This window comes from Vollenhovia emeryi, unplaced genomic scaffold (genome assembly GCF_000949405.1).
Source record: "Vollenhovia emeryi isolate VEMERY1.0 unplaced genomic scaffold, V.emery_V1.0 DF939157.1, whole genome shotgun sequence".
In the NCBI taxonomy this organism is placed as follows: Eukaryota; Metazoa; Arthropoda; class Insecta; order Hymenoptera; family Formicidae; genus Vollenhovia; species Vollenhovia emeryi.
The window spans coordinates 1612916-1637033 of NW_011967209.1; the positions used below are offsets into that span (position 1 = coordinate 1612916).

A 24118-nucleotide genomic window follows, 5' to 3' on the forward strand; every position below is an offset into this window, starting at 1 on the left:
CGTGTACAGCCGATACCCCCCCGCTCTCATCCACCCACGCCTGCCGGCGCTTCCCGCGAGATATCCGCGCACGCCCGGAACCGTCGGGACAACGTGGCAAACTGCGTCCTGGCGCGACAGCCGTCTCTCTCTCTCTCTCGCCTATCTCGCGGCACCGCTCCTCCGCGTCCGGCCGCGGTCCAGATACCGCGCGCCGTCGATGACGTCGATCGCGGGATTCGAATGACCCGCTCGTCGTCGCGCGCGGCGCCCCTGCGCCCCCTGCTTTGCCCCGGCGACGTTTGGTGGCACGTCGCGACACAGCGCGGTTGCGCATCCGCGTGATGTGTCCGCGTCGCCCGCGGCCTTCGCCGAACATGCGCATGTTCATGTCAAGCGTAGTGCGAGGGGAATAATATTTTGGCTTTCGGGGGCCTAAAATTAGCCGGAAAATGGTAAGCATTCGAGCGAAAGGCGCGATTGCACGCCGACGGGGTCGCACGCTGGTGCCGCGTCGCCGGTCAACCGGGCTCGTCCCCTCGCCCGAGCGGTCTCGCACCTTCGGCGCTCGGAGCTTGTCGGAATAACCTATCTCCGCGCCACAACGTTGGCGGTGTTTTTTTACCCTCGCACGTCGGCCTCGTCGTCCGGGACGACGGGGCGACGCGACACCTCGCTTCTCCCCGCTCGTTCCCCGGTGTTCAAGACACGATTGCCATCGAGACGTCGCCTGGCGCAACGAGAACCGCCGACGCGTCCTTTTGAACGATACGAGCTCGAGTTTTTGCGCGTGCAATGGCTCTTGGGCAGCCGGGATAATTTTTGAATTAACGTTCCGTGACACGCCGTTGGTACATTTAATTAAAACGGCGAGACCCAGGCTCGTACATTGGTGTCACTTACACTTTTATCTCTTGCTCCTACGATTGAGAAAGCCTCTGCGAGATACAGCGTTACGTGCATGACAACTTTGTTTATGTTGCAGCATAAGTTAAAATTTTCACAAAGGGACAAAGTGAAAAAATTTATAACGTTTACACAAACTGGGGAGCAAACCGCGATATATTGTTTAGCCCAAAATGATTGGAAGCTGGATCTCGCGAGTGACAACTACTTCCAGAATCCAGAAGCTTATTACAAAGAACCGAAAAATTCCGTCGACAAGAAGAAACTGGAGATATTGTATAGCAAATACCAAGGTAAGATCGGCGCGATACCAGTGTCAGTTGTGATGCACGATCGGCACGTGTTATTCGTGTCAGGTGATGTGAAGAATAACTTGCAATCATTATATCGTAGATCCAAGTGAACCCAATAAAATTACGGCGGATGGCATCATGAAGTTTCTCGATGACTTGAATCTAAGTCCTGAGAGCAAATTAGTTTTAATTATTGCATGGAAATTTCGCGCCGAGACGCAATGCGAATTCACCAAGGAGGAGTTTATGAATGGAATGATGGACTTGGGGTAAATATAAATCTCTTCGATACATCTACGCGAGAGATTAATCAATCTATTAAATCACGCGTGTGCGTGTCTTACATTTTGAATTACAAAACGGGTGTAAAATACTATTTTCATAATTGTTATTTTCAGTGTGGATAGTATAGATAAGCTAAAAGCGAGATTAGGTAGTTTAGAAAATGACTTAAGGGATCCACTAAAGTTCAAGGATTTCTATCATTTCACATTTAATTATGCGAAAAATGCCGGGCAAAAAGGCTTAGATTTGGACATGGCGATCGCATATTGGAACATTGTATTAGATGATAAATTTAAATTTCTTCAATTATGGTGTCAATTCTTACAGGTAAGCAAACTTTGGATACTTTTTTTTACGACAATATCTCTGGCGAGTTACTTAAAAAATAAACTGATGCATTCTAGGAACATCACAAAAGATCAATTCCAAAAGACACGTGGAACTTACTATTAGACTTTGCACTTATGATCAATTCGGACATGAGTAATTATGATGAGGAAGGTGCCTGGCCTGTGTTAATTGACGATTTTGTAGAATGGGCACAACCACGAGTTCGCCAGTCTCTCTAACGATTTTCTTTCCTTTGTAACATTCTCGTACGTGATAACATTATTTATTCATTTATAAAGGGTATATTTTTGAATTTTCTTTGGAATCATCTTTTCTCTAAAATGTCATAACATTGTTCTTTTGATTTTGAAACTCGTCGTAGACAAATTAATGCACCTAATATAATGAATCGTAGTATAAACTTATATAGCGTCCTGTAATATGCATTCTCAACAATTTACAATATATCGCTTCAGTAGATACGATTTCATTTGCTAAAATACGCAAAGAGAACTGTCTTTTGAGTGTGCTTAAAAAAAACGATAACAGAGTTATTTACTTATTTATTATGTTATTAAGTTCAACTTGTGTGAAATTTACTAACCATGTAGAGTATACGAAATTATACTATAAAATAATTTAATTGCAACTTTTCATTTACCTTTGAGGAGAAAATCATTATTGCCTTGAAATTGATCATATTGTACAAAATAATGATACGTGAAACGTTTATTTACATGTCCGAATAACAGATCGTTGCTCAACTACCATCGGTAGTATTTGCAAGCAATTGAAAGAAAAGAAAGAATACTTTTCAATGATCTTTTAAGTAATATAAATATTTGAAGCAAAATTGAAAGAGAAATTAGTCTATACGTTCCTGTAGATAGTAATTTCTAGAAATTGCGTTGTTGAAAATTGTTATTGAATAAATTCTACGATACTCTATTACACGACACTTAGAATGTATTGTATATAAAAATATAAAGAGAAAGAAATCTGTATTTTAGACATTATACTATTTCGGCATTGTTCCATTTATTTTTTTTATATTCAATCAGGTTATACAGTTGTAATAATGAAAAGAAAAAGAGAAATTTATTTCTTATATATTAGAAAAAAAATTATATATAATCTATTTGTGAAACATTATATAAACATTGTTCTAGAGAGGCAAAAATATAAATTTTTTTATAAACATAATGTAATCATTTTAATTTTAATTGTACAACATAATTTTATTTATTCAAATTGTAACATAAAAAGAGTTACTTGTGAATATATTCTTTACAGATTTTATTCTCTTAACAAGTTCGTCATATTTTGTATGTTAGACATTATCCCTTGTAACTACATTCTATAAAAATTTAGCAGCAATATATTTAGATTTTTACCTACACAAAATATGTCAAGATTATAAAGATATCATAATGTAAAAAATTGTGTACTATCACGAATTGAAAAGATTGTTAGGAAATCAAAATATTGTAGCTATATATATATATTATATATATATATACACATATATATATAATATAATATAAAATATTATAAAGCTATAAAGCGAAAACTTTCGATAATATTGTCTCGTCCATGCGTTTTCGATTATGTTTTATAAACATAATGTGAAATAGACGATGGCAAAACAATCTCAACAAATATAAAACTTATGACAGGTATAAACTTACAATATGTAGTTACATATCGCCCAGGGATGTATGTTTGCGCAATGCTAAACTCATTCAAAGAGGAACGTACCATCGTTCAAAATTGATCATTTTTGCATATGAATTATTTCCTTAATAGTTTCAGCATTGTGTAGACAATAAATTGTTTTACCAGCCTTAGGAGAAACGGAAAGTAAATTGTACATACTGTAAATAAATATATCAATCTCAATCTATTTAGTTCGTCTGTTTAAACAAACTGCTAAATATACACCACATTTCGTGTATATTATCTCTACATATGTGTTTAAATAAAAAGTTCTGCTAAAAGTGTACAATTATATTTTGTGTATTACTTACATGTAAGGTAGAGAAGTAATTACTTTATTTGGTGAGTTTATAGTCGGCAAGAAGTATAATTAATAAAATACGTTAGTGTTTAGTTACAAAAATGTGATTACAATTTATGAGATTTTTTACATTCGCATGAAACTCCATTAGGGCCACTGCATTGTGCACCGTAGGAATATAAGAAAGCTAATTCGTATTTATTAGCTTGTATATTGTAACAATTCTTTAATACGTCCTGAATATACCAGTTGCATAACGATTCCAATCTATCAATAGTCGTCTGCATCATATATTTTTTCAGTTATTAGAAGAAAGGTAATGTTTATGTTTATTTGTATTCATTTTGTCATTTAGTATTCATCAAGGCAATAAATCTTAAATTTACCTGAGCTATGACTAATCCATGATTTGAATGATTAATAGTGGTATGACTATGCGAATCGAACACAGTGACCTATGGATAAAACTTGGGTCTTACTCTTATTTATACCGAGTGATTATTAATCCGAAGTCAATAATTTAGAAAGTAAACTTAGAATTAAAAATAAAAAAACTTGCTATATACGATGATTTATTTAAGTAATCAGAAGTATGCGAGCACATATAATAAAAGATCAACTTATGTAATTAATTGCTTACCTTACTGGTATTCTCTTGAAATATAAATAATATAGTACGTCCGCAAGTGATAAGCAGCATAAATAAAGTATGAGATTTCGGAGCTTTATACCACTCGTATAGAAATGTGTTTATATTTTTGTAAAGGCTTGTTTCTATCTCCTCGTGAAAGATATTGAATTTCTGTGACAAAAGTATTATATGCATGTTATTTGAGTGTAAAAAAAATATATATATATATACTCAAAAGAGTCTATTTGTACAGGTAGAAATGCAGCTAAATGGAAAATCAATAAGAATCATTTCAACTGTAAATATTAATAAACGCACACGCATATAAAATTTTATATTATATTAAAATATAACTGAATGATTGAAAATATTCCTACCGTACCCATTCTTTCAATATGTTTAAACTCTTGCCCCCATGTTTTAAAGCATCTTCGGTATTCAAGTATGGATGTGAGACAAGTCTCTTCTTAACAAGCCACGCATGAGTTGCATTACCCTCTATCATTGCCTCTGCCATAATAATATTTAACTTCGGGCAATTTTCTATATCATAAATCGATAGATTTCCTCTTGATATTCGTACAGCCACAAGCAAACATATGAGTGTACAGGCTTCACTTACTGAGGATAATTCAGTATGTCAAACAAGAAGTATTATTGATAGCTGATGTACACAAGATACTCGCGATACCGCAGCAAAGTACAAATACTTTTCTGTCCTGGTGGGTAACGGCTTTGCGTAAATTCAGGGTGATACCACAATATATTTACTTCATTATTAAAACTGTCTTTCACATATGACGGGAAGTGGTAGCTAAATAGTGGTAAAGTCATAATTACAAAAGTATCTCTTATTCCGTGTATCTCTCATTACTTATTAATTTTGTTACCAAATGCATCTCTGTGATTCATATTTACGTCCCTTCCAAAAGGTTCGATATAAATATGTGTCAAGACATTTTGGATGCCAAAATTTTGTACGCTAGTTTGGGTTATGATTGTATGTAATAAAGAAAAACAATTGTGGTGATGAAAAATAGCTGCATTCAGTAGATGCAAGTTGAACGTTTATCAAGCAATTAAATCGATCGAGAAAAATATAACTTATAAAATGTTCTCAAATAATAAGCGACATGTAAAAACAATTTCTTTAATGATCTGGTTACGTAAGTAATTGAGCAACTGTGAGAAAAACAATATAATTTTCTTACCATATACTATTTTACGATCTGTTAGCCAAAAAATATAAGTTCCATCTTGCCTAATTCTGAGAGAATAAATGAAAGAGAAACTTGTTATTTAATATTTATTATACTTTATAATAAAACACATTTTATTAAATAAATTTTTCTTTATAGTGACGTTCTTACTTAATTGCAGTGACATATATATTGACTGATTGATAAAACACAATAATTTTTTTTAAAAGGAGTATAAATTTTATCATTATACTCTTTTATAAAAAAACATTTCTATGAATTATTTTTTTAGCATTTAAAAGCAATATGTAAATGTATGAAATTCAGTTTCCAATATGTACGCCCGTGCAAACTTGTATATATTTCTTGATAATATATTTTTTATTAGATAAGATATAAAAGTATCTGTGTTAGACGTGTAAATAATATATCACTTTACAATTATAAAATTAATAGTCTATTTTGAAGATTAGGTTTTTGTTCTATAAACAGTTATGTTGTATATGCCCGAGATAACATAAAATAGTGGAAATATATTTCGTGGATATAAAAACAAAAGACATATTTATATATTTACATATAATTTACTGTAAAAATAGAAATACGATAAAAGTTAAATGAGATACATTGTGTTGTAATAGGTGATATTTCATAACACAATGTTATTTGTGAAAAATTCAAAATTCATTTCTAAATTGATATTGATAGCGTTCTTCATAAAATACAATATTAAAAAGTTCAGTTTTCAATTAAGTACTCACTCAAATTAAAATCTTGGCAGTTCTTTCATTGTATTGAGTGGATTAGTCTTCACAAAGAAAATACTTTATTCGTCTATTTTATCATTCGCTTATACTTATCTCTTGTAAAATTTTTTATAGGATTTTTCCTATTTTCAATTTTTATTAAGCAAATTAGATACGAATATGATTAAGACAGTTTAGCACTGCAGTTAGTCTTCTAAGTCATTAGTTTATTACGAATAAATTTATATTTTTCTAAACGTATATTACACCTGACTTTTGTTTGTCACTGTTATTACAAAGATGTGTTGGAAATTGTCCTCATAAATCTTCTATATCATACTTTCACACTGGTTTCGTAAAATCTGAAAATAAACAGATTTTTGTATCATACAAAATATAACAGTATGCAGTAATTAGTTATCCAATTAACTTTCATCGAATTTTAATCAAATAGATATTCATATAGATGTTACTGTAAAGACTGGATTGAGATAAAAAAAACTATTTATTGTAATAAATATTTATTGGCATGTATTTTTGAAATTTTGGAATAAATTAAACAATACCCACCAATGATCAAAATGATCTATATGCAATTGGATACCGTGTTGGTATACTTGAGGTAAGGAAACGTGACCAATGTTCCCATCCCAGAAGCTTTGCAATTTCAATACACTTTTCATCGATTTCTCTCAGTGGTTTTTCCTCAAAATAGCGTGTCAGTAATTTCAAATAACGTCCGTAGTGATTATTAATGTGTGCATGCCACATAGATAAAATAATAACCTAAAGAAGAAATAGAAATAAATCTGATTTGTTATTTTATATACTTGTTCATTATTTAACGTTTATTCGAGTGTGTAGACATGTGAACATATATACATATGTTCATACATGTTACACTTTTGTCCACTTTAAAAGATGGCTTTAAACATAATGATATTACCTTATTATCAGTGGGTTCAGCGAATTTCTGCACTTCTTGCCAGTGATGTGTAACGCTTTCAAGCAAATGTTCAAAAGATCCATCTCCCTCCCCAGTCTTTGTCCCATGTACGTATAACCGTGCCAATGCACAACCTTTCTTCACTAATCCCTCGATCAAACTGTTCTTTTGCTTTTCCATAGTTACTTTGATTTTAGCCGCATCAGAACGCTGATCGTTTTTCAATCCATAATATGCTAATAACTTATCTTGATCAATATTTGTGATCACAGAGTCGGCAACTGTTATTATTTGATTAGCAAACACAACAGCGTTTTCTGAGAGATCATTCTGCGGTAAATGTCGCCGTGCCTCAGAAGAATCTAGAGATGTCAACATGGCAGTATGGACGGGTAAATGATCTGAGAAGGCGCCTTTCAATTCTCCATATAGCGAATTGGTATGATCACCGGGTTCTGTTATGAACAAGAACAGAATTCATTAGTATTAATTCATAAAAGTAAACTTTCAATTAAAGTATAATGTATAAAAATTAATGTCATATATATTAATATATATTTCATATATAATTGCATATATGTAGGTATTCATGTTAGATTTGTTATATTATATGGTAACAAATGTCAAAGTTCTCAAATAAATTATGTATGCTGTTAATGTAAACGGTCTGTTTATCAAATATAGTAAAAGGATAAAAACTGTAATCGTGGATACATATTTGACATATAAATATCTGTAGATAGTTAGATAAATGCAACAATTGCAATTACATGCCCAAAGGTACACATGTATCTTGTATGGTAACAAAAAAAGGACATGGATACAGAAATGTTCACATCTTAAATTCAACCCAACTTACTTATAGATGGTGCTATTGGTAGAATGTAAACCGGAAAAAAAGATAAAAAATATATATATGAGATAATACTAATAATAAATTATACTAACGATCTATTATATCTATTGTACAGCTAAACATTTACATATCTAAATATTAAATTACCAAATTTGGCAAGGTAATTGCATTTTATATCTCTTATTGCTTCCTGGTATTCATCCCACTTTGTAGTTTTCTCTTTCTCAGATTTAGGAGGAGGGCTGACATTTTTCTTGGCAGGCTCCGATATGATGTATTTAAATACATAACTATCCACCTTCTTTCCAATATCATCTTTACAGAAAGTCAATGTACCTTGAAGATAACTACCAGGGGTAGCGTATTTGGATACTCTTTGCAAAAAGAAAAGAAAAATATTTAAATATTAAGATTAAGATTAAAATTGTATATTTTAATCATAAACATAGTAGCTTAATTTTCTTTTTTTTTAATCGTGTGTATTACATGCTGAAGCCAAATAGAACAGAAAAATAAGTAGAATAGTGTAAGAAGAGCAGAACAGTAGTTATAATATACAACAGAATGTAATATTTTCGTAGAGAAACATTCCATTCATTCAAATGTACTAGTATGTTACATCAGCACATACAATTCAAAAGCGTAACATATATATACATATATATGTATATATATATATATATACATATATGTGTATATGTGTGTGTCTGTAAAATAAAATATTCACAATATTCGCAATTGGACAATAAAAGTTGAAAACAGCTATACAAATATAAATCTATGAAGAAATTTCTTTAATTTATAACATTTTGGAAAAACAGATAATGTCAAATTAATTGAAAGTAGCAGAAAGCAGTAGTTCATTTTTTAATACGTAGGCAAATTTTTTTTGTATGTATAAGTTTCATCGATGTGTTTTGTTTTAATACATGTACATGGCTTATGTGATGTATGATGATCTGTCTGCTTGATATCTAAGAATAAAGAAAGGAACAAAAACTTGCCTATGTCTTTAAATATATTTTTTCCTGCAGTAAGCAATATCTTGATATTGTACCTTGTACACAATATCTTGATTAAGCAGACATTATTAGCATGCATTTAAAGTATATTCATATGACTGAGTAGCAAATGTCTTTGATTTTATTCAAAGCTTTCAAATGCAAAGTATGTATAAAAATTGTATTATAAACTCACATGTTTTCAGTGCTGCAATGTAAGATGAAAAAAAAGTTATCTTAGTAGCACTTTAGCACTAAATAACATATTATTTTATCAAATATCTCTAAATGAATGTCACAGAATTTACATATATGTATTTTTCTTAATCAATTTGACATTGATGTTTTCTTAGTGAAAGTGCATGTGTATGTGTATATGTGTATATGTGTCCACAAGTGTTTTTATTTATAATTTGATTCATAGATATATATAGGCATAGATATTTATAGATGAAAATAAAACTTTTTAAGAATTAAATTTTTAAAAAATCGATAGATAAAATTGTTATTTAAAGAAATTTGATTTCAATAAGAATTTAATACGAATTTATTTATTATATTTATTTAATAAGTAGTTTCTCAATATTAAAAGATTAACGTTAAAAATAAAAAACTCATAAAAAGAATTTCCAACACATTTTTACTAAGAAAAATTTGATTTCAAATTGGTAAAAAAAGTACGTAAATTTTATGACATCAATTTAGATGACATTTTACACATACATATAAAATATTGAAAATATAATATTCATAAGTGTTTCTTTGTGCATATACACATATACATATGCATAAAATGTATAATGTATACATATATATTTTTTTCATAAAGAAACGTTTATATGAATATTATTGTTCAAATATATTTAGCTTGACAAACAAGTAAAAACATGAAAATTTCTAATTAAAAGTCAAACAATATTTTACATTCAACCAAACATACTACCATAGTGCAATATTAATTTTCAATTCATAAAATTAAGAGTTTATATACAAAGTATTGTGTAAAAAATACAAAATTTTGTGTAGAATATTTTAAGCGTACATTTTATCAATGTATAAAATAAATGTGCAATAAAGATTATTTAATAATAAAATGATCAATAAGTGATATATTTCTAATATATTTTAATATACGTAAATTATATGCAATGGTGAACATGATACATAACGTGTATATAAAGTGTCTGAAAAAGATAAAGTTTATACATTTAAGTTGAAACTGTGCTATACAAAATAATCAATTTTAATGATCTACATTAGTATATTAGTAGTTTTTTCATATTAATAAAATGTTGCATTCAGAAATTTTAAATAAATATAATGGAAGTTATCAGTTCAAATTATAAAATTTTCTTTATAAATAACTTTCAGAGTTGCAGATTAGTTTTACACAAAAATAATAACTTAAATATTCAACTATATCTATTATTATAATCGGCAACAAATTTAGAAAAATCAAACTAATTTGTATCTACAATAGGAAATATTAAGAAAAAGGCTTATTGTATATACAAATATAAATGTAGACACTTACTTGCTTTCGTTAGACAATGGAGCAATGTATAAAGGAAGAATATGACCAGGTGGAATAGCTGCAGTAACCATTTTTTTCCCACCAATAGTAGCTTGCGATTGATTGGCATAAATATCCAAATTAATTGGTGTACTAAGCTTCTGACTCAAAAGTAACGGCATATCTGTTAATCTTTCTAATAAATCCTTTTTCTCATGACGTACATGCATTTTCAAGGTGTAGTCTCCCTTTTCTAATTTGTGAATTGTATACTGCAACAGATTAATATTTTCACACATTAATTAAAATTACTAAGCCAAGTTCTATACTTAAATCGTGGAATTGTTATAGTCTTGTAAAAAAATACACAACCTTAAATACATATTTCTTTGTTACAGAAATATTATATATTACATATATTAATTATATATTTTTTAAAAGTTGCAATTTTTCAATAACATGCAATTTTATATCACATATTTTAATTAAATATTTAATGCAATTTAAATAACTCACTTTAGATGGATATGCATCTCCACAGCTTATTAATTGTTTGTTGCAATCGTAAATCATCCACATTTGGCTTTCATACTCGCTTTCATACAACAAATCACTAAGCAATGCAGCATTTGGTGTGACCTCAGTTGATTTTGCCGAGTGGAATGTGTATGTTAATTGCAATTCATATATTTGTCGTGATGGTGGAATAACATCACGTGTTCGTAAAGGAGCAATTTTCGATTCGTTAGCCCTACAATGTTGCATGGCAAAATGTATTTCGTACTTATTTGTGTAAAAGTAATAATATGATGCAAATCTTAAATAAGACATACTTTAAGACTTGAACAGATGTTTTTAGAGAAATGTTGGGTACAACTTCTTCGCTCCGAAGAGAGCTACGTAATTCAAGGCGATTTATTCCATCTCCAGACAGCATTGTAAGATTACCGTTTATCATATGAATTCCATGAAATTCTATAGAATAATCAATAAATATATTGCCCAGATTTGCCCAATATTTCGCGATAACAACTTCTAAAATTAATCCACCCTGAAAAAAATTAAGACATGAGATTAACATATAAAAACATGTTAACTAAAGAAATACAAATTGATTTTTTAAAAATGTATATGTATGTATATAAATTTTTGTACCTGAACAGCAAATGGTTGAACAGCTTCCGATTGAGATGTAACGCTGATCATTTTGTTAACTTCAAGAGTTTTACAAGCTAAACGAGGTTTTAACTGAACAGTGTGCATCACAAATCTACCAGTTTTATCCTTTTCTGTGCTCTTCAATCTGAGAACTAATTCAAACAAAAACATCATGGAATATTTAAATTATATTAAATAATTATATATGATAAGATAGTCTTTTCATATATGATATCCTACCTGCCCAGGTAGCATCTTCTGGAACAAGAATAAAATGACGTTGAATTGTATTAGGTTTAAATAAAACATTCGTGTATGTTAAGTCTGGAAGAAGTGCAGTCTTCGGTATTGTCATTGGTTGAACAACAGTTACCGGAATGTGGAATACCGGTCCTTTTGCGATGTTAGTTACGTCATATGCTCGTACACTGAAAGTTATAAATACAAACTGTAGCAATCATTTTTAAATGTTTAACATAAGGAAAAGTATCTTTTTACCTAGTGGCATGAACACCTTCTGGTAAATTAGAAGCGTCGACTCTAATAGCAAAAGCACGAGGCATATGCATCAAATCCAAATGTGTCGGAAATTGGACCCAGGAAGCATCACATACAAGTGTTAATTTCAAATTAAAATCAATTTTGCGTGCTGGATCTACAAAACGACAAAAATTTACTTGAATAAAAAGTATTGTTTTATGTATTCTAAAGAGAGTTAACATCATGATAATAAAAGAAAAAAACACCGTTATCTCAACGTTACCTATATTGTCGCTATTCATAAATACTGGTTCAACCGTAATTGCATAATCTTTTGGACGATCAATGACACCTGTTCTCATATGAATGCCTTTAGAATTATTAACGCCGCAGTTGATGGCAAAACGTATGTCTCTTTCGGGAGCCTCACAACACGAGATGAGATTATCAAATGCACGTTCGACTTGCAATAGGCCAGAGCCTTGTGCAAATGGATCTAAATTGGGTACGTAAAGAGCGGTATTTTCAAGAGCCCTCTTCATATTATAAGGCGAGTATAAACAACCCTTGGCAAGGAGACCCGATATAAGAACCGCTAAAACGTAAAAGTTTGAAATAAGAATACTTGTACAATCATCTTTAATACATCACATAGACATTTTAATACACACCAACTGCCCCAGTGACATGTGGACTCGCCATACTTGTACCATTCATAAGTTGGCTTTTCCTAAGAGTAAAATTTGGAACGCTGGTGATGGCACCTCCTGGTGCACATACTGTTACACCAGCACCTCCATCTATCATTGGACCACGGGAGGACCAAGTATATGGCATGCCTGGCATCTTTTCTCTTAAAGAATATTCAGCTACCATCATATCAGGTGATACGTAAGCACCAACGCTAATAATACTGTTTGAATTGATGTCTGGAGGAGTGCCTATATTTTTTTCAAAGTATTTGGATATAAGACACAGAACGCATTAAAGCAATAAAATGGATTTTACGAAGCTGATACAACAGAGAGCGTATACGAAAGAGAGAATAATAAAATTCTATTTACCAATGGTACACAAAGCTGGTCCAAGATTGCCAGCGGATGCAACCCAAGTTACGCCATATTCGTCGATAACTTCGTTCATTAATTCTCCTATTCTACCTGTATTTGACCAATGAGCATGTTCTCCGTAGCTCATGTTTATGACATGAACCTTCTCTTTACGTTGCATTATATGAATCATCGCTCGTACTACAGAGGTTCCAGTTTCCATTGTGCCAATACGTCCATCGCCGACAGTTAGCGAAATAATCTGAGCTCCTGGCGCCACTCCATTCAATTCTGGATTATCAGGGAAATATGCAGCCGCGATTGATGCCACATGTGTCCCATGACTCGCTATAATAGAATTTAATTAAAAGCCCTAATAGAAAAATCGACATTTAATTTTGTAAAGAAAACTTCAATACGATTTTTTATCATACTTACAGCATAAACTAACGATTTCTAATGTATTGCCTTCATCATGGACATTAATACTAATGTTTAACTGGTCTTCTTGAGTAAGAGAAGCATAATCTCTCGTAAGAGAATATTCACCAAGAAAAATGCCAGTTTCCAGATTACCTACTTCAGAAGTATCAATACACGCCCTGTCATGAAAAAGATGGGCGTCAAATTAAACAAGTAAATATAACGAAAATATCTTACATTTTAAACAAATAGGTATGTACATATTTAGACTTATCACATACTCGGATGATTACCTCCAAATGTTACCATCGTAGAAAACAACGCAATCGTAAGTAGGTCCTACATCACAATACTTCTTTTCAATATGGTTCAATACTTCAATTCGTGCCTCAAATTCTTCCTTTTGCAGTCTTTCTTCCAGAGTCGATAATTGTGGATTTTTGCTCTCAAATTCCTACACATTATATATTTATCATTAATAATTAGCCAAGTATCAATGAAAACTTAATGCTGTATTGAAATAAGCTTATTTTGTAAATAAACAATACTTAAACAGAATAATAAACATCTTAATAATGACACGCAAAACTTTCGCTAATAATTTAGTTCAACATAACACACATTTGCAATTCTAAAAAATTTTTCTACACTGAGGCTAATATATACTTTTTGTATCTCCAACTTCTGACAACTTTTGCATGCTGTCGTATACTTAGAAATTAATATTTAAATCATGTACTATAAAAATAATACTAGCTACTAATAATGCTACATTATATGTAACTGCCATATAACAGGCTTAAGTAGATATTATATAATGGAATCAATGCCTTTACAATAGATCAATCTGCCAAATACAAATATAGCATTAGATACGGATCACGGTGACGTGTTGTGAAACAGCGGCCTCATTTAATTGCATGGTTTGACACTCCTATCTTTGGATCACATGGTCTAAAATTCTAATTATAATGCCAATCAGAGATATTGCTACTAATTTTCAGTCATTATTGCGACATGTCAATAATATTATGATTATATCAACATCAAGGAAAAATAGCAATTTGACATCGCAAAGCATCGAAAATTTCTAATAGATAAATCTTGAGATATCAAACAATGAGATGGGTAATTAATAGCAAAGGGATTTAGCTTAAGAATGACGTTCCATGTCTGAGCGACGATCGACTCAATCAACCGGTCCCAATGCTGATCCCATGTCTCAATTTACGCGAAGTTGTTTGGAGAGTTTTAAGGATTATGAACAAAAGAGCGAGGTACATTGTAACCCATTTTGAAAACAATAAATTAAAAGTATTAATGTATTGCATTAAAAAATATTATACCTGTAATTGTCTGAAAGCTTCCGCAAGAGCTGCTTTATGTCCCTCATCCCAAAGACGCTTCTTGCGTTCTGCCACCACTCTTTCCTTTAGTTTAGTAGGATATAACGAGTACAAATTCGTTAAACCAATATGATACTCTCCACTAGGGTTGTTCCAATTAGTCGGAACCTAAACATCGGATAGTACAATTTGTATATAACGTATGTGTTATTATAATAAATATATAACTTTAGGTAGTAGAGGAGTATGCTTAAAGTCACCAGTGATAAATACATTAGGAATAAAACTTCTTGTTGATCTAACTGGCAATGTATTAGTCAGGTGATTACATTAGTTACGACGTTTCGACCCAAGTATCAGGTCCTTATCAAGCAATCGCAGTGCAAACCAACATGTCACAGTTTAAAATGAATAAATATTAGTGAAAATACAAATTACAAGTCGAGGTGTATAAGTGTTCTTGGAGCATAAATTCCAGCAGACTCTCAGGTCGTTGTCGATGCAAGTTGTCAGAAAATTCTTCATGCTAAGCGAGCACATTCGCGTGTTATAATGTTCGGAGTTAAACTGAAGCCTAGGTAAAAATTAGGGAACAACAGATGATGACAACTGATGACACTGTCATATAATACGTTTAGATTTTCTGTGTCAGTTTGTAGGTTTATTGTGTTGTTGGTTTTTCCAACACTTATACAGGAAGTAACTTCACACCTATACACCTCGACTTATTATTTGTATTTTCACTAATATTTATTCATTTTAAACTGTGACATGTTGGTTTGCAGCGCGACTGCTTGAGAAGGACCTGATACTTGGGTCGAAACGTCGCAACTAATGTAATCACCTGACTAATATATTGCCAGTTAGATCAGCAAGAAGTTTTATTCCTAATATATAACTTCACATTTTGCCAGTTTAATGGATTTTACGTCTGCTTCCAACTGGCAAAAGTTTTTCTAGTTTCAAATTTTAGAAATCAAACGATACGCCGACTTTTCGCACAGCAGCGAAATACACCTAAGTAACGGAACGCGTTTTATAGACGTACCTTTAATTTACGGCCGGTCAGGCCAGCTATATATCCGTCTGGTGCTTGAACAACTTTGCTAGTATCTACATCCCCTGCTCCGCTGCAGTCAAATCTCTCAATAATTTTTGGTTTTCCGTCTGAAGTCACCTGAATCCCACACAGGGCATAATGTATTTACAAGGTAACAACGTTTCTTCCTTCCGACTTATTGTAGTTACGTACAAAAAGGGAACTTTTCAACAAGAATCAAAGGCGCAAATGTAACCGCTGATAATTATACAACCTTGGAATTTGCAAATTCAACAGATATACACTGTGCGCGTTGACAAAGACCGTGGGCATAACGCGAGAGCGGCTATAAATTTGAAATTATCGTGACAAATCTCAGTCGCGAGATAGCGTCTCTGCGACAGTCGACAGGACCTTCTCGCAACGTGACAACGGGGGACCGTCGTATCGGGGGCAAGGGACAGACGAACGGGCATGACTTTTATCTTCCAACGAAGATAGTCGGCGCGACGCAGGAGGGGGAGGGGTGCGGGGGGGCGGGGGCGAGGGAGGAGTGCAAACAGGGAACGAGGAAGGAGCCCGGGGGGGAAAAAAACGGTTATTCATCGTCGAGACGCGAGCATCGCCCCCGGGAGTCCCGAGACCTCGCCACTGGGCGTCGCGGGGCGGGGAGGGGAAAAGGGGGAAAAAAGGGCCAGTCCTGCGGGCGAAGGGAAGCAAAGCGGGAGGCGTGTCGAACGACTAACCAATGCTCGCGCCTTCCACCCTTCGGCTCGGCTCACCTGCATACCCGGGGCCCCGGGGTCCACCCCCGAGTCGAGGATCGCAATGACGACACCCCGGCCATCGTACTCGGGATACTTGGTGAGAAACTGAGTGACACCCGTCTCTTTCTTAGGCAGCAGGCCCCAAACAGGAAAGTTACAATCGATGATGTCTGCCATGTTTCGAGTGCCACTGCCACCGTGACTGCAGGAAAAACCACCCGAGATGTTTCCTTTGTACTGCCGCGAGCCTTATATATCAATCCGAGAGCGTAGCCTCTGCGCCTGCGTGCGCGCCGGAGTCCGGAGTGAGTCTCGCGGAGATGCCACACCAGAGTTTTTGAGGTTAGGTTAACGGCGGACGGTACATGCGCGCGGCCCCGACGGCCGAGGGTTTACGCGCCGCGTTTTTTTGCTCGTTGCGCGAGCACTTTGGTGAATAAACCGCGCGACTCTCCGCTCCGCCGGCGGTATATCACGTGTATCGCTGTACGGCTACGCTTTCTTTCGCGGTTCTCATTGCACGGGTAACCGCGGGTGATGAGAATGAAGGGAGCGCAATTTCACAGCTCGAATATTATCTACGATATTCGATATACCTGCGGCTCAAGATAATGTATCGAAGCTGACAAATAAATAAGATAAACGCGCGCGACCAAGTAAAGTATCGCGAATCGAACGCTACACACGCGACGGGGGTGCGAGCAGGTGCGAGTCTCACGAGCTCCCGACGTCACCGCCAGATGGAGACGCCCGTATCGCCGACCGCGGCGCGTCAATAAGCGCGCGCGCGCGTGTGCAGGTTGCGTCTCGCGGTGCGGCCGAGCGCGCGCACGTTCGGTCGGTGACGTGCGCCCGCGGAGGTTAGGTTATGTCTCCTGGCCCCTGGTGTGTGTATTTTGAAAAATCCGCGGCCGAACTGGCTCGACCGTCCGTACGCGCGTTTCCCGTGTGCTCGCGCGAGCCGAGCCGAGCCGCGGCGGGGGGTGACGTAAGCGCGGGGACCGAGTGAGGCGAGTCATGTGCGAATTTAAAGCATGGTCGTCACGCAACGCAAGATGAAGCAGGTCGCGATCTTCGCAGTTTGCGCGCTGCTGGGTGAGTCCGCGAATAGGTTAGGACGCCCGTGACGGAGGGTCGGCTCGAGGCCCGTTTTCCCCGTTGCCCCTCGCGAGCTTCGGCGCGTCGCGCGGTCGGAAACGCGCGACCGTCCCGGACGATCGCGGGTCTCGTCGCGCGCCTCGTTGCCGCCGCGCGACAGCTCGCGCGGACACCCCGAATCCTCCCGATCCTCGTCCGCTTCCCCGCTCAATTTATCGCCCGCGATTTATCGATGCCGCGATTGTTTTTTAATCGACGCGTTACGTTTGCGTAACGGTAATTATTATACGGTTCCGCTAGCGCTTCGCTGTCGCTGTAAAATGCTTAGCTGCCTGGTGCGTTGTTACGTTGTAAAAATAGCAGTGTTTTTTAGCCACTCGCGTGTTTATCTCTCGCGTATTGTATATGCATACATACTGCTCGCGTGGAAGTCGATAAAGGTCGACTCTAACTGCGATAAAACGAAACGTCCGATCGAAGAGTCCCTGAGAGTTGCGGGGATAATTCTCTAGATAGAAGGAGGGGCGAATAGTTTGAAATTAATTTCTCGATATTCTTTTTTTCTTTCTTTTTGCTCCCGCGTGGGTCCCGAAGCGTCGATAAACGGCGCCGACAGCTCGAATCACTGTCCTAATTAACCACCGGTTAATCAGATTACGCGTCGCGATCGCGGCATTATCGAGATACGATCTACGTAATTTTATCGATAACCGAACGTTTCGTCTCAGTCAAATTCCTTACGAAAAGAAGACAAACCGAGTGTCTTTTTGCCTCGATATTGACAAGTGCTGTCCCGATTATTTCGGTACATAATGTATAGACGAAAGTGCAATAACTGGAGCGCGAATAATAAAACTCTTCCGTTCCTTTGTTTTTCGTAAAACAACGAGAATTAATGTTAGAACGGTTAACTAATGTTAATAGTATTGTGAATACAAATAAATACTGTAACCAGGGTTGAGAAAGTTACTTTGTAAAAGTATCTAGTTACTCTGGGGGGAAAAAAGACAGCAACCCATTTTGGGGCCCACAATTAGTAGTCGAATTATTTGGATTGTTCGTAAGTCCACTCTGGGAAAAATTTTGACCGTTTTGCTTTTGTAGTTAAGCAACTTCATTTCGGTTAGTGCCACTTGAGTGAAAATTATCTTTGCGTTACTGAATATCGACTTCGGTTAGTGCTTCCTAAGTGAAAATTATCTTTGCGCTACTGAATATCGACGGAACTAATTGAGAGAATGGATTAGTATTACTTTCAAATCTTGGATATTGATAGAACAGCTAATTGCGATTTTTATAGTTACGCGGGGTAAAATTTCGCAAAAGATTAGAGTTACGGACAATCCAAATAACTCGATTACTAATTGTGGGCCCCAAAATAGGTTGCTAACTGTCTTTTTTTTCCCAGATTACAGTTTTTTCCCTAAAGATGTAACTAGTTACAGTTACAAGTTACCAATTCTGAAAAGTAACGCGTTACAGTTACTTAAAAAAATATCAAACCTGCATTTGAATTGTAAAGTGCCGACAAAGGCGTTTATACGCAAGGCCTAATGCGATCTGTGGAGGTTTAAAATACATATTATGTAACTATTAAATTAGTTACTAGTTATCGAAAAAATGTCATTGAGTTAAATACCCAAAAAAAGCAACTGTAACTTCGTTACAAATAACGAGTCCCTTCCCAACCCTGAATATAACTGATATTAATATTACGAAAAAACAAGTAAACCGACTAATGCTCGTATTCAAACTTAGATCGGGGAGCTTCCTCAAAGTGCGATTATACGCGGTATGTGCTTCAAGTAATTATGTAACATTTGGCTGTTTGCGCTGAGCACCACTGAATGCCGGGCGAGAGTCGGAGAACAAGACAATTGTAGCGGTGGGGCGGGCGAGTCTTTTGGGCATTAGCCGCTGCGGTTGCCTGTGGTCCATCTTAAAGTAGACTGTCATAACGATATAAATGAAAGACTTAAAGCGAAAAGCAAAAGGTTTACCGCTTCATCAGTCCAAAGGTTTCGCTGGGGTGTTAGGACATCTGTTAGAATCTATTCAATTGCAAATACCTCGATGAACAATGCGAGTTTAATTTCTGTGCGAGTCTTCCGCGGTTCTCGGTTTGTTTTTATCCTCTTCCTACTTTTTAACCGAGAAAAAGATATAATCTGCATTGGTAGAAACAGACACGAGTCCAGTTGCAGGATATAGAGAGAGGAAAGTCCCCTGTTATGAGACGGGCATAAGAGACAACGGGGTTTCTATTACATTAACTTAAGCATCATCTGTCGGTTCCGCCATGAATTTATGGTCTTGAAGTAAAATCTGTTTAGTGAAAAATTCATTGTTGGATTGTGTAATCGTTGCGAAAAAGGATTTGTGATTTTGGATGTTGAAAACCTGCTGTCTCATATTAGAGCCTTTCTCATAATAGGGGACTTCCCTCTATTCGCCTCTTGCGCATATAAAATTTACATTTCGATTATTCTTACGATGTCATGTGAATTATCGTGTCGCCGTTGAAAACGCAGTACGTGCAGAAACAGGGGCTTGATTCTTGAATTCATTCGAAGGAGAGACTTGTGCGAAAATGGTGCTCTTACAGAAAAGATGCAAGTCGATTGGCTATTCGCATGGTTTTTAGCCATTCGACTTTCAACTTTTCTGCGAGAGCAGGAATTTCGCATTTACGTTTCTCCTTCGAATGAATTCAAGAATCGAGCGCCAGGTCTGCACAATCTCAGATTCGTAATATCGTTTTCTATGCTTGCAACAGTTCTGGGCTTTTACAAGACTCTGGTGACCACGGAGGAGGAGCGATCTTTTAATCGTGGTCGACACCGCGCCGTACTCGGCGGGAACAAAGCTAGCTTAGGCGACAAGAACGACCTCGCCGAGGTCGCGACGCACAAGACCCGCGATGCCGAGGACGAGCCGTCAGACGGGGACATCAGAAACATCGAGGAGGCGAGGGTCCGGATCCGCGAGCTGGAGGGCAAGCTGCAGCATCTGGAGGCGGCGATTAAGAATGGCGTGGCGAAGGACTTCCCGACGGTCAAGTTCCTCAACTACAAGAACCGGAAGCGTATACTGGTGACTGGCGGCGCGGGTTTTGTCGGCTCCCATCTGGTGGATCGTCTGATGCTCGCCGGCCACGAGGTGATAGTCGTCGACAATTTCTTCACCGGCAGAAAGCGGAACGTCGAGCACTGGGTCGGCCACGAGAACTTCGAGCTGGTGCATCACGACATCGTGAGGCCGCTGTACCTGGAGGTCGACGAGATCTATCACCTCGCCAGCCCGGCCAGCCCGCCGCACTATATGCTGAATCCCGTGAAAACGATCAAGACCAATACCCTGGGCACTATAAATATGCTCGGTGAGTTCAGCACGCTGGCGGAGCTGACGATATGAAAATGGAGACGCCTCGAGGTGTAACGTTGTGTAATCTGTCGACGGTATTTCAGGACTCGCCAAACGAGTCGGCGCACGAGTGCTAATCGCGAGCACGTCGGAAGTGTACGGGGATCCCAACGAACATCCGCAGGCAGAGACTTACTGGGGTCACGTGAATCCCATCGGTAAGATTCTGTGCGATGCACGGGGAAAAAGAAGTTTCTCTTAAAATTTACCTTGGAAACCGTGGGACAACATGGCATTTTCAACAACTTTATGAGAATTTTACTAATAAAATGTATGGTAAAATTTCAGAAAACTCTCATAAAGTTCTTTAAAATGCCACGTTGTCCTACGATTACATGATTTTCAGTACAAGTTTTAAGGGAAAATTCTCTCCGTGTATAAATGTTAGAATTTTCCTTTTCCTTTAATTCTCCTTTAAATCGCTAAGCGGTAGGCACTTGGATGATCGGCGTACTGTTGGCACGTAGGTCCGCGAGCGTGCTATGACGAGGGAAAACGGGTCGCCGAGACGTTGAGCTACGCTTACATGAGACAGGAAGGCGTTTCGGTGCGGGTCGCACGAATTTTCAACACCTTCGGCCCCAGAATGCACATAAACGACGGCCGCGTTGTGTCCAACTTCATCCTCCAGGCTTTACAAAATGATTCGATCACGATTTACGGCAGTGGAAAACAAACACGATCGTTTCAATACGTTTCCGATCTGGTGGACGGGTTGATCGCACTAATGGCGTCTAATTACACCCTACCTGTGAACATTGGAAATCCTGTGGAGCATACGATCGAAAGTAAGAGCCACCTATTATCCTAATCACGTTTCTCCCGATATTTGTTTGCCAGCGTTTATTAAAGTTTAATATTCTAATTTGTCTCAGAATTCGCGCGTATAATAAAGGACTTAGTGGGTGCTACCAGTGAGATAGTTGAACTCGCGGCGGTCGAGGATGACCCGCAGAGAAGAAGACCGGACATTAGCAGAGCCAAAAAATATTTAAACTGGGAGCCCAAGGTTCCTTTAGCCGAAGGCCTGAAGAAAACCATAGTGTATTTCGCGAAGGAATTGCAACGGACAAGGCATTCTCAAAAGAGCAGTTTCAAACAGTCTTCTTACAAAAACGATCACGATATTGTAGAACAACTCTAGAAATTCAAGTGTAACGATACGTTTATGTATCCACTTTCAGAAGTGGCGTGAAAGTGCCATTAAGCTATGGACCAGTATGTGCCAAAAAATCCCCGTCCAATTTGAATTTTAGATAATTTATGTAGCAATCAACAGACATATACATACAGGGTGTCAAATTCTTTTGTGATCATTCCAAAAATTATAGTAGATTAGATCGAGCTGAGAAGAAAAGTTATATACCATTTTGCAAAATTCATAATAATTCTCGTGTAATTAAGAAAAACGTCTGAGCGAATAAGCGCACGGAGGAGCGGAAGGCCGGACTCGGCAGACATGCAAAATGGTGTATTTGTTGACATGTCTTAGGATCCGATAGTGAGAGGTGGAGTCGTGCATCAATCGATGAGGACGGCGTGGAGCGGAGAGCAGCCAACGGCGATTGACGCGCGGATAGCTCTCGCTCTCGGATTTTTCTTAATTACGCGATAATTATTACGGATTTTGTAAAATGGTATATAACTTTTCTTCTCAGTTTGACCCAATCTACTATAATCTTTGGAATGGTCAAAAACGAATCCGACACCCTGTATATACACATATACAATATGCGAGCAATCTCTCGAATTTCTTCCGATTAGGTGCATGTGTCGCATGTTTTCAAGAAACAATAATTTAAAACTACTTTTCTTTTTCCATGACTCCCTCTCCATAGCTCTCTTCCTTTTCATTACACTTTCAATTCCAAATATATATTTTAAAATATACTAATACTACATAAATGTAATTTATACTATTTATTTTTCTCTCTTTTATCACTCCGACATGAAAGTGACGTTGTCTATTGATCTATTTGTCAAATCTGTACACCAATTTTAGATAGGCAAATATTTCCTTTCTTTTATCTCATATTTTTCTATGTACTTGTATATCTAATTTTCCTAGACACAGAACTGAGAAATGGTGCTGGTGGTATAAGAAGATATTGTTTTCCTTCTTTATATATTGTCGATCGTATAGCATGAAGTAGTTTCGCTTAGATACATACATGTAGTTAGGAAATTTGCTTTCGACTCATTTATTATAGTCGTAATAGTGATATTATTGAAGACATATTGCAATAAAACTCTAAAGGATATTTATGTTATTAAGTTATTCAATTATAGCAGTAATGAAAAATTGTGGACGCTCTTGTACAATGCAATTGAAACTGATGGTATCCAATGACAAAGTAGTATTTGTAATTTATACTATAGTTATACGATACATAAAATAGATATAGTATGATCATAAACTGTGAGACTGTGTAAGAACAAACGACGTATAAGCGAGAAAGTAATTTTATATTTTATATATAAGTGTAGCGGAAATCACCTTTATGATAATGTACTCTTTACAACGTAACTGGTATAATGTGATTAATTCGTACGTTGTCGCTAACGAGAATTATGAAATATCAGTTTATCGCGGCAAATTTCTTTCCTACCAACATGAAAATAAAAATGATATG

At 36.3% G+C, this 24118-nt stretch overlaps 4 protein-coding genes across 8 annotated transcripts; 2 read left to right on the plus strand and 2 right to left on the minus strand.

The window, feature by feature from the left end:
• Positions 1-300: 300 nt before the first annotated feature.
• On the plus strand, positions 301-3793 carry LOC105564960 (DCN1-like protein 1). Of its 2 annotated transcripts, XM_012017753.1 has the most exons (5): positions 301-434; positions 965-1178; positions 1279-1447; positions 1577-1790; positions 1868-3793. In XM_012017753.1, the coding sequence occupies exons 1-5, from the start codon at positions 432-434 to the stop codon at positions 2030-2032; spliced, it is 765 nt and encodes a 254-aa protein (XP_011873143.1). In that variant the 5' UTR covers positions 301-431; the 3' UTR covers positions 2033-3793. The 2 variants fall into 2 exon arrangements, with proteins under 2 accessions (XP_011873143.1, XP_011873142.1); XM_012017752.1 differs by lacking the exon at positions 301-434 and having other exon boundaries at positions 926-1178.
• A 98-nt stretch (positions 3794-3891) lies between these two features.
• LOC105564964 lies at positions 3892-6115 on the minus strand. Its single transcript, XM_012017758.1, has 5 exons — positions 5152-6115; positions 4824-5062; positions 4451-4612; positions 4197-4265; positions 3892-4091 (listed from the first exon to the last, which is right to left on the minus strand). The coding sequence occupies exons 1-5, from the start codon at positions 5273-5275 to the stop codon at positions 3918-3920; spliced, it is 768 nt and encodes a 255-aa protein (XP_011873148.1). The 5' UTR covers positions 5276-6115; the 3' UTR covers positions 3892-3917.
• A 334-nt stretch (positions 6116-6449) lies between these two features.
• On the minus strand, positions 6450-17226 carry LOC105564965 (tripeptidyl-peptidase 2). 4 transcript variants are annotated; one of them, XM_012017759.1, is made up of 20 exons: positions 16980-17226; positions 16207-16335; positions 15159-15326; positions 14106-14266; positions 13828-13991; positions 13405-13737; positions 13012-13281; positions 12624-12935; positions 12359-12515; positions 12101-12288; positions 11858-12012; positions 11536-11753; positions 11219-11453; positions 10724-10974; positions 9386-9397; positions 8336-8562; positions 8192-8203; positions 7333-7787; positions 6957-7172; positions 6450-6748 (listed from the first exon to the last, which is right to left on the minus strand). In XM_012017759.1, the coding sequence occupies exons 1-19, from the start codon at positions 17139-17141 to the stop codon at positions 6963-6965; spliced, it is 3819 nt and encodes a 1272-aa protein (XP_011873149.1). In that variant the 5' UTR covers positions 17142-17226; the 3' UTR covers positions 6450-6748; positions 6957-6962. The 4 variants fall into 4 exon arrangements, with proteins under 4 accessions (XP_011873149.1, XP_011873151.1, XP_011873150.1 ...); XM_012017761.1 differs by lacking the exon at positions 9386-9397 and having other exon boundaries at positions 16980-17225; XM_012017760.1 differs by lacking the exon at positions 8192-8203 and having other exon boundaries at positions 16980-17225.
• A 511-nt stretch (positions 17227-17737) lies between these two features.
• Positions 17738-22810, plus strand: LOC105564966 (UDP-glucuronic acid decarboxylase 1). The gene is made up of 5 exons (XM_012017763.1): positions 17738-18059; positions 20839-21441; positions 21530-21643; positions 21953-22273; positions 22361-22810. Exons 1-5 carry the CDS (start codon positions 17999-18001, stop codon positions 22627-22629), a joined length of 1368 nt encoding a protein of 455 aa, XP_011873153.1. The 5' UTR covers positions 17738-17998; the 3' UTR covers positions 22630-22810.
• The last annotated feature ends 1308 nt before the right edge of the window (positions 22811-24118 follow it).

Coding starts and splice junctions, on each gene's coding strand:
- LOC105564966 (XM_012017763.1), top strand. CDS start 17,999: ATGGTCGTCACGCAACGCAAGATGAAGCAGGTCGCGATCTTCGCAGTT. Junction 18,060..20,838: donor CGCAGTTTGCGCGCTGCTGG/GTGAGTCCGCGA, acceptor TGCTTGCAACAG/TTCTGGGCTTTTACAAGACT. Junction 21,644..21,952: donor GGGTCACGTGAATCCCATCG/GTAAGATTCTGT, acceptor GTTGGCACGTAG/GTCCGCGAGCGTGCTATGAC.
- LOC105564960 (XM_012017752.1), top strand. CDS start 941: ATGACAACTTTGTTTATGTTGCAGCATAAGTTAAAATTTTCACAAAGG. Junction 1,448..1,576: donor AATGGAATGATGGACTTGGG/GTAAATATAAAT, acceptor TGTTATTTTCAG/TGTGGATAGTATAGATAAGC. Junction 1,791..1,867: donor TATGGTGTCAATTCTTACAG/GTAAGCAAACTT, acceptor GATGCATTCTAG/GAACATCACAAAAGATCAAT.
- LOC105564964 (XM_012017758.1), bottom strand. CDS start 5,275: ATGACTTTACCACTATTTAGCTACCACTTCCCGTCATATGTGAAAGAC. Junction 5,063..5,151: donor TTACCCACCAGGACAGAAAA/GTATTTGTACTT, acceptor AATTATCCTCAG/TAAGTGAAGCCTGTACACTC. Junction 4,092..4,196: donor ATGGATTAGTCATAGCTCAG/GTAAATTTAAGA, acceptor TATATGATGCAG/ACGACTATTGATAGATTGGA.
- LOC105564965 (XM_012017759.1), bottom strand. CDS start 17,141: ATGGCAGACATCATCGATTGTAACTTTCCTGTTTGGGGCCTGCTGCCT. Junction 14,267..15,158: donor AAGCTTTCAGACAATTACAG/GTATAATATTTT, acceptor TATAATGTGTAG/GAATTTGAGAGCAAAAATCC. Junction 12,936..13,011: donor ACATGTCACTGGGGCAGTTG/GTGTGTATTAAA, acceptor TTTACGTTTTAG/CGGTTCTTATATCGGGTCTC.